The 10,045-nt window shown below is 46.3% G+C and overlaps 1 protein-coding gene across 1 annotated transcript; it reads right to left on the bottom strand.

Annotated features, from left to right (window-relative positions):
- Positions 1-897: 897 nt before the first annotated feature.
- Positions 898-9,563, bottom strand: LOC138768944 (protein BTG3-like). Its single transcript, XM_069947026.1, has 5 exons — positions 9,475-9,563; positions 6,302-6,503; positions 5,027-5,164; positions 4,280-4,484; positions 898-2,558 (listed from the first exon to the last, which is right to left on the bottom strand). Exons 1-5 carry the CDS (start codon positions 9,512-9,514, stop codon positions 2,358-2,360), a joined length of 786 nt encoding a protein of 261 aa, XP_069803127.1. The 5' UTR covers positions 9,515-9,563; the 3' UTR covers positions 898-2,357.
- Positions 9,564-10,045: the final 482 nt, after the last annotated feature.

The raw sequence follows: 10,045 nt of genomic DNA, 5'->3' as shown, positions 1-10,045 counted from the left end.
GTACACTTTCCATACATGTTTCTATAAACTCCCTGCCTCCCCCGTGTAATCCATAAAGTAACTTTATAAAACTGGCGCCCGGTATGCATATTACATCAGGTAGTCACCTGGGCGGTGTTCGGCTAGATGGGAGTCATGGTCAGTCCGGGTCCCCTGGGCGTTCTTCGGCAGTAGTGACGCCCCTCTGGGCGTGATTCAAATCACCCAGTAGCTCTAACATCACTTGGAAGCGCGCCATACACTGTCGGCGCGCCTACGTTCTTATGCCGCCGCGCATGTGCAGTACAGCCGCTCCCATTCTGGCTGTACTGCGCCTGTGCAGAATAGCCTCGAACTCCGGCTCACACTGAGTTCGAGGCTATTCTGCACAGGCGCAGTACAGCCTAAATGGAAGAGGCTGTACTGCACATGCGCGGCGGCGTAAGAACGTAGGCACGCAGACGTCGCCCAGTATATAGAAACATGTATGAAAAGTGAACTGTGTGCTCTAACAGCACCTTTAAAAAGCTATATATGCGTTTTTGAGGTGATTGTAATTTACTTCTATTTAAAGGGAACCAAATATCTGGCACTAGTTGACTTGAAAGAATTTTCTTTGGCGAACAACCCCTTTAAATAGTGTCAACGCTCAGACCTCACCCGAGCTGCTTGAGGTGTGCTGCAGGTGGCATTCCCCTAGCGAGCATGTTGCCACCCTCTACCCAATCTTTTTTTTTTTTTCTAATGTACAGTCAGAGAAGTGGATGTTCTGCAGGTTTTGCATTCATGCCACAATATATAACGCATTTGGGGACCCTTTAGAAGGGCTAAGATGAAGGACCCCCAGTATATGCCCCTGCTTATCTTCTGCAGTCCAATAGTAGTATTACCCCACCCCAGCACAGTCGGAGGCAGACATCTTTTGTTAGTTGAGTTTTATGTAATAAATATTTTTTTTACAAAATACATTACGTCTCTAGAAAAAAAAAAAATATATAAAAACATTAATAAAAGCCTCTGCATCGCAATAGGTTAACAAAGACGTTAATACAAACACTTCAAACAACTTTAACTTATCGTCCATATAATACCGTTTTAAATAAAGCTTTTACGCCAAAGCTGAGCGGCACCACATGGGTTAAAACAAACCAGAATAGACTATATTAGACGGCCCTGAGGAGCTGGGACCAGTTATAGCAATCTACATCACAGGCTAGAAGCCGGTCCGCTACCTGTGGCTATAAGACTACCACGCACAGCATGGAGCCTCTACCTGTGGCAGAACTACAACTCCCTGCATGCTGGGATTTGTAGTTTTGCAACATCTAGATAGGGCCACAGGTAAGCAGACCCTTCAATTATGCAGCAACATGTACAATTCATAGATTTTTTTTATATTAAAAAAGTTAATTTTGACTATGTACAATGACCAGAAGCTTGAGAACATACAATATACATCGGTCAGGACTATTCATACAGCTCATTTACATTCATTATATGGTCACACCCGCAGGGCGTGGCCATGTGCGCCTTACATCAAATTTATCACGAAAACCAATCACAACTTGGCTTTTGTTTCTAATGTGCACCAAGAAAATAAAACCGTGGACTTTTATTGGCTGCTTTATAGTTCTGATATAGGGCGCCCCCTCTGTCCTCCCATAGAGAAGTATTTCCAGAACTGTTTTAGCAACAGTACCACATCACCCTACCCCCGTTTGGAGGAGTGTGAGAAGGTGCTGGTATATGGCCTTTGTCCCTAAATCTGGGACCTGAAGAACAGTCATTGTAATAGTGCAAAATCTGTATCTAGATTATGTGCAGATCAAGCTGAATTAAAGGAGAACATCAGGTGGAGCTGCCCTTTAAGAGTATCTCCACAATGGTCTGTAGTGAAAATGTTTTGTACCAACAAATAAAAGCTTCATAGAACTGAGTACAACAAAGGTAGGTGGGCATTTGGGTGGACCACCCTATGTTACATGGATGAGTTGGCTTCAACCTTACATTTCTGAGGTAGATCCATTGTGCTTGGCTATGAGGTAATACGGTACACACTCTAACAGTAACACATCTAGTGACGTCACATGACCTCACCAAGCATGGACCATCCTCAATGGTGGCTTATGGTTCGTGAAGTCATCTCAGTAGCCATAACCTTGCATTCTTGAATATGAAACCGGCTCATTCATCTTTTTTTATATTTCTTGTTCCTGAGTGTTCCCATACAACTCTTGGACTACACACAATAGCTGCTTGAGGAGGTCCAGGGGTCACGTCTCGCCGCACAGGACGCCAACCCGGTACCAGAGGTCGTCTTCAAGTAAGTGAGGTTGAAATGGTTTTTCCAGAGGCCGATGGATAAAAAGTTCCAGTTCTCAACTTTTGGTGGGAGGAGGTGATGACTTTTTGGATTTCCATTTCTTTGGCACTCCCCGGGACCTGATGTTGTGATAGTATTTTGGGACCAGGTAGTACAGGGTCATAGGTTGGTAGGTTGGAATGAAACTCAATGCATTGCCAGGGTACTGGTAGAAGATTGTGGAGGATGGCGCTGGGTTGTAGTAATACTGGGCACCCTGTTGTGGGAAAAAGAGGATCAGTCAGAGGACATACAATACTAATAGGCACTGAGCTAATCAGGACTGAATGTGCCTGTCATCACTTAAAGGGCATTTACTTATGTCACAAAATGGCCCCTAAAACGCACATAAAAGGTAAAGTGAGCTGAAATCTTCTGTTTTTAGAGATGAGCGAATTTACAGAACAAGTGAAGTGAATCACTACTTCAGCTCTCTAGTCAGATTATCAGCGGGCTGCCTGTGGACTCCTCCCAGTTTCCCAGGACTGGATCTGGCTTTTCCAGGCATCTAGAGCAGAGCGGCATGGAGTTCAAAGGCAGACTGCTAATAAGATGACTGAAAAGCAGCTGGCTGAATCGCTTTAGCTCGGCAATTTTGTGCTGCTCCACTTTGGGTGCCTGGAAAAGCGGCATCCAGTCCTGAGAAATCCAGCTTTACCAAGCACCTGAAGCAGAGTGGCACAGAGTTCAAAGGTAGCAGACTGCCAACCTAAAGAAGCAATTTGCTTCACTTTTACTGTAAACCCCTCTCTACTACTTCTGTTCCCTGGTGCTCACTTCTGGTAATTCCACATCCAGGGAGTACCGCCTTCTGTGATGGGAGAGGGTAAGTGCATATCCTGATCCTTATCAAACAGCTATCGGAGAGCGCATGCGGGCATGGTTTTGCCGACTAGCATGATATGCATCCACCCTCTCGTCTTATGTCTGACATGTGGAATTGCCGAATGTAAGCCTGCAGAAGGTTTGTCTTCTGCTCCATGGACAACCCCCTTTTAAGGTTTTAAAAGAAAATGTCTCTCAGTTTCTCAGTTTTTTTTTTTTTTAGTTTTTTTTAAAGAGATTTTTCAAGACTAAATCCACCGATAAGTGTTTGACTTGAGTTGAGTGGTTGTGCATGCCCTGTTGTGTGTAGTATTGCACAACCAGACTTATTGGGGAGCGCAAAAAAGATGGGTGACTATCACTGTGAAAAGGTGAATGGTGACCATGTTGGTCATCTCACAGATTCCTTAAAAATCAGTAATATCTCAACAATCTTTGGATTTTAGTATGAAATGTTCTTGAAGGATAAGCCAGGACAGGAAATAAGGCATTTAAGGTGACTCAGCCCTGACACACTATGTCCAGAGTCCCTTGTGATGTAATAAGCATGGACTGACTCCTGTGTGACTCACAAGTCTAGCTAATGGTGTCCTCAGTCATCCTGTAATCGCCATAGTGTCATCTCCAGCATGTGCCGCCTTACATAATGCCGGACAAAACAATCTCCTTCCCTGCTCTGTAATGCGGCCTATGAGAGGCGCTGGCGATATCCCTACAATAACCTCTCTGCTTGTGGTCTGACAGGTCACTTTATACAGGAGGAGCCTCATCTGCATCTGGTTTAACTCGATGTCTTTGGAGGGGCCCATTATGGTAAGTAGACATTGCGGGGGAGATTTATCAAACATGGTGTAAAGTGAAACTGTCTCAGTTGCCCCTAGCAACCAATCAGATTCCACCTTTCATTCCTCACAGACTCCTTGGAAAATGAAAGGTGGAATCTGGTTGCTATGGGCAACTGAGCTAGTCTCACTTTACACCATGTTTGATAAATCTTGCCCATGTTTGATAAATCTTGCCCTACGTCTCTGCTTTTCCCTTGCACCAATGTTTATATATCCATTGTGTGGTGGTGATATCTCATACAAATCTCTCTCATCCAGCAGGACTTACAATTTTCTGAGTATCAACCACCGAAGATTTCTTCTTGCTCCCGACGCTTTCTTCGTCCTCGCTGGAACACTCTGAAGGGGATCCGCTTACATCTGAGCCCTCCGAGTGATAGTCTGACGTGTCTTGTTCTGGTTTCTCCTCTGTCATCTTCTTCTTGGGTTCTTCTTGAGCCTTCACAATGAAGGGGCTACAGCTCTCGCCTAACCTGAGGACAGAGGAAGAAGAAAAATGAAGACCTCTGGGGGGCATTACGTATTATAACATGACTATGCTGTAAATAAACAGATTACTGCCATTTGATGTTGGTGTTTCAGTGCTATAATGTAGAGACCTATGACCCACCATCACAGTGGTGTGACATTGATGGTGTATAAGTTGCACTGTGTGCATTATTGCTCAATACAACCACCGGGAGCTCCTATACCCTGTTCATACTTGTTGGATGAGGTACGTGAGGTGAGCAGTGATCCATGCTTTATGCACCGCTGCTCACTAATGTTATGTAAGCGGCAATGCCCATAGTACTGCATGCATCACCGCTTTGTGTATGGAAACAGGGAGTCAGCCTTGTGCAGAACTAACTAACCCTGTACATACATTGTGACTTGCTATGCTAGCGGAAACAGAATAGTGTGGCACCAATTGTTATAATTTAGCTACATAATCTGGTATTTGTTGGTCAGCTATATACTTATAGCTGACCAACAAACAATAGTATGACAATGGTTTACCATGTATCTGACTTACCGGCAGCTCACTTCCTGTGGATCAATCCAGATAGACATGTGTTTGGGGAAAGCCAACTGTGAGCAGCGCAGTCCGCTCCTGACGCAGGCCTGTAACACCGAGTCATCCAGCACTGCCTCGCGTTCTATCCGTATACACCTGAAATCCGATTAAGAATGTTAGAGCCCGTGGATCAGATTTAGTATAGTGATTGTGTATGAAACTATCTACAGGGAGACGTGAAAAATGTGAACATTAAAAAACATTCCAGAAAAAAATTAATACTGCTATTAATAGGGAAGCTGTCCGCTGTAATTGAGGCTCCACGCAATCAGTATCTTGGTATCAGTATTTATTTATTTTTATTTTTTTTGAAGGTTAGTGAGGAAGTTACTGTTTCTATGGCCCACTCATTTTCCTGTTTTGGGTGGAATTTACATTAGCCGCCTTCTCTTGCCCTTGGGTCTTTTCTTAGGGGGCTTTCCAGCTCTATATACTTAGAGATCAGGGTGAGGTCAGAGGGATAAGTGATCAGATGCTGGAGAGTCCCATAGACAAGGTCTGTCAACCTTGTTAACTCGTGGAGGTCACCCAGCTGGAATTTCCCGTAAAACAAAAGCAAATAAGGCAGTGGTCTCCAAACTATGACCCTCCAGCTGTTGTACACGTCATCTCCCAGCATGCCTAGGGCTGTCAGGATATGCTGGGGGCTGTAGTTTGCAATGGCTAGAGACACCAGTTGAGGAACACTGTTCTAAGTGATCATGTGACAAAACAATTGGCTGTGAGAGTACATGAGGTGCCTGGTATGAAAAGCCTCATCCATTTTCTTAAAGGGGTGCTCCAGCATGGGGGCACTTTCTGGGGGGGACCGGGGAGGAGGTGGCTGAAATAAAAGAAGTCCACTTACCTCCCCGGTTCCAGCAGCGGTTCACTCATCACGGCGCTCTGGTCCCCGGCCGCTTCCTGGTGTCTGACGCCGCCCGAGACGCTACGTCTCGGGTCCGCTCAGCAACTCAGTGAAGAAGGTTGGATCCGAGCGGACTTCAAACGGATCCCGCCTCCTTCACTGACTGGCTGAGCGGACCTGAGACGTAGCGTCTCGGGCGGCGTCAGACACCAGGAAGCGGCCGGGGACCGGAGTGCCGCGATGAGTGACCCGCCGCTGGAACCGGGAAGGTGAGTGGACGTCTTTTATTTCAGCCACCTCCTCCCCGGTCCCCCCCAAAAAAGTGCCCCCACACTGGATAACCCCTTTAAATCCTCTGTTCTAACTATCCTGTGATTCCCTCTTACCTGTAGGCCTGGCCTTTCTGGGGACTGTCAGGATACCAGTGTCCTTCAAACTTATCGCATAAGATGGAGGTCAGGGTTTCGGTAAATCTCTTCACCTGGAGGCTGTCCAGTTTCTGGTGACGGTTCAGCAGTCTTACGATGTAAGACGCCCCAAGTTTCACTTCTTCATGCATAGCTTCCTTATACAGTCCAATGTTCTCTCCTAGAGGAATGGAGAGATCGAAACGTTAGATATTAAAGGCCGTTGTCCTAACTACGTTTAAAGATCTAGAAGAATATTTGTATTATCCAAAAACCCCACCACCCTTGGCTGCAGTTTGTTTGAGGTACTACACCTTCATTCACTTCAATGGAATTGAGCTGCAATTATACATAGTATGTTATATGTAGAAATACCACAAACTGATTTTTTTTTTTTTTTATAAAAAAAATTATTCCTGGATCACTCCTTTAATTCAGGAAATCATAGAAGTATATAACATGCAAACAGAAAAACAAGTGTATGATCATTGTACTACAGATAGATGTGACACCGTGCAGAGAGAAAAAACGCTGCATGGCTTCCACAGTGGAAAATTGCATCAAATCCCCCACCAGTCATAAGTCAGGATTCACGTAATACGTACAGCAGCTGGTTGTGGTAAAAGATATCTAAATCATATCGCCAGCAGAGAAGGTGGCGGTGAAATGAGCTCCGTCTATGTCTGACGCTGGAGATGGTGTTTTTTAAGGCGTCCATTTGTTGTATGACAAGTCACTGGGAAAGACCGGGTAATGTGTAACTGGAGTAAGGGCGAACATTCCCTACATTTACACAGCAAAAGAAAACATTGTGATCTAGAGTTAGAGGAATTGACCATCTCTACTACTTTGCGTCAATAATAGACCGGTTGCTAGGGAGGCACTACCTGGCAACCTTAGATGAGATTGGTTGTTAGGTTGGGTATCCATAGCAACCAGACTGGCTTAAACTGACGGATTAGTAAAGAAGTCACCCCCCTATATAGAGGGTCCCAGCCTCACCGGACCCAACACCCGCCTCATAAATGTGAATCTTATTGCCATCTATTGGCTGTGTTTTACAGGAAGCCCCTGACTCATAAAACTCTTCACTGCGGCCTTAGAAACCACCCAGCTGCCGGTCATGGTGACAGACGTGAGGTGATGTCAGCGTCTGCCCGTCTCCTGGCCGTGACATTGAGCCGACGCTGTATTTACGGTCTGATAAGACAATGCTGCATCAGCTTCGCAAGGTGACCGGGACAAGATGAGCTCCACGCGGGGTTAAACAAGGTCTCATACTGGATGTGCTGGAACAGGACGCAATGTGTTCTCACAGCTCAGCAGACGTCATGTAAGAGATCTTAAAGGTACAGACACGTCCCTGGCCGGGTAATAAACAACACAATACCACTGACTGTTACAAAGAACGCCATGGTGGTTACTAAGCTTGTAAGTCTGAGGGGTGTGTGTATAAAAGGGTTCTGCAGAAGCTGCGGTGTGTATTATGAGGTTCTGCAGCAGCTGAGGTGTGTATATTTTACTGAGGTGTGTATGATGAGGTTCTGCAGTAGCTGAGGTGTGTATGATGAGGTTCTGCAGAAGCTGAGGCATGTAGTATGAGGTTCTGCAGAAGCTGAGGCATGTAGTATGAGGTTCTGCAGCAGCTGAGGTGTGTAGGATGAGGTTCTGAAGCAGCTGAGGTGTGTAGGATGAGGTTCTGAAGCAGCTGAGGCGTGTAGTATGAGGTTCTGAAGCAGCTGAGGCATGTAATATGAGGTTCTGCAGCAGCTGAGGGGTGTAGGATGAGGTTCTGCAGCAGCTGAGGGGTGTAGGATGAGGTTCTGCAGCAGCTGAGGCGTGTAGGATGAGGTTCTGCAGCAGCTGAGGCGTGTAGGATGAGGTTCTGCAGCAGCTGAGGGGTGTAGGATGAGGTTCTGCAGCAGCTGAGGCGTGTATATTTTACTGAGGTGTGTATGATTAGGTTCTGCAGCAGCTGATGTGTGTATGATGAGGTTCTGCAGTAGCTGAGGTGTGTATGATGAGGTTCTGCAGCAGCTGAGGCATGTAGGATGAGGTTCTGCAGCAGCTGAGGGGTGTAGTATGAGTTTCTGCAGCAGCTGAGGTGTACATTTTGCTGAGGTGTTTATGGTGAGGTTCTGAAGCAGCTGAGGTGTGTAGTATGAGGTTCTGCAGCAGCTGAGGCATGTAGGATGAGGTTCTGCAGCAGCTGAGGCGTGTATATTTTACTGAGGTGTGTATGATTAGGTTCTGCAGCAGCTGAGGCATGTAGGATGAGGTTCTGCAGCAGCTGAGGGGTGTAGTATGAGGTTCTGCAGCAGCTGAGGTGTACATTTTGCTGAGGTGTTTATGATGAGGTTCTGAAGCAGCTGAGGTGTGTAGTATGAGGTTCTGCAGCAGCTGAGGCATGTTTACATTCTATTCAGCTGGAGGTAAGCCTCTTGAAGCCTTCCTTGTATGCGACACAGGACATGTTTCTTCGGTCGGTGACTATTATCACCAGGAAGTGACGGCACCGGCTTAGAGGAGTTTATCTCACAGAGAAAACTACCAGGAAGGAAACTAAGTTCTAGCCAAATTTCCCAGCACATCATTAAAAGGTTTCATAATGCAAATGAGGCCTGACCGTCACCTACTGCAACCATTACCTCCTATATACAGAGTCATCGCAAACTACTGGAGAGACCACACAGCTTTCCTAGTATCCTGACCGGCAAATTGTCCTTGTCCACACACTTATGTCTGCAAGACTAGACTGAATGACACTGATAAAAAACCTGAGATGAACATGATAAATGGGGATCCCAGCACTTTATACTGCCCCCTATGTGCCAGATGCCCTATCCACAGGATAAGGAATAGTTAGCTGTTCTGTAGGGATAAGCCTCTAGTATCAGTGGCCCCCCTCTCTGGCCAGTCCTTGTATTACATGACCAGCTCCAACCCCTGCTGATAACACCAGAAAGCCTGGTCGGGATCCATAAATACGCCCTCATGATAAGACGATCTCTTAAAGGGATTTCTGAGGTCACAATATCGATGGCCGTCCAGATCAGAGGGGGTAATTGCCATGCACAACATCACCGCGTGGTCCGGGTCTTAGAGGGTAAATACTATGCAGAACAATAAAGGGGCAAATCCTGTATACTCACCCCCACCTCTTAGAGGAAACGACAGCGGGGACATTGTCATGAAAATGCCTGAGACATTAAGAACCTGGAGCTACAGGTCGCGCTCCCTCCCCCAGTGATTACATCTACCTGGTACTTTCCACAATTGTAACAGGAAAGTGAGTAAACTCCGACACCCTCCCCCGCCCCTCGCACCTTCACTAGTCAGCTGGACAAGCTGAAAACATAAACACTGGCTGATGTAAGCCGCCACCTGTGCCATGTAACACAGGAAGTCACACCCAGCACTGAGCCCTACCCGTGCCCATTGTTCACTCCAGATGACAGTGTATACAGCAGAAGAGAAGTGCTGGCTGACGTGTATGGTGGTCTCCCGACTATCCTGATGGCAGTGTCCACGGGAGAAGGATCAATCATGTTGGTTTTCAGCTGTTTGATTCCTTTTTCCTTGAGGAGATAAGCGGAGGAGTCTGAAAATGCTGCGCAAACATGGAGGCAAAACATTGTCCCAAGGGTCATGGAAAGGTTACGAGGGAACGCAAACACCAAGGGTGGCAGAATCTTCTGACCCACCCCAGTATATGATCTCTAC

This window comes from Dendropsophus ebraccatus, chromosome 12, assembly GCF_027789765.1.
Source record: "Dendropsophus ebraccatus isolate aDenEbr1 chromosome 12, aDenEbr1.pat, whole genome shotgun sequence".
Taxonomy (NCBI): domain Eukaryota; kingdom Metazoa; phylum Chordata; class Amphibia; order Anura; family Hylidae; genus Dendropsophus; species Dendropsophus ebraccatus.
The sequence above is the reverse complement of the archived record's forward strand: the minus strand, read 5'-3'. Positions and strand labels throughout refer to the sequence as shown.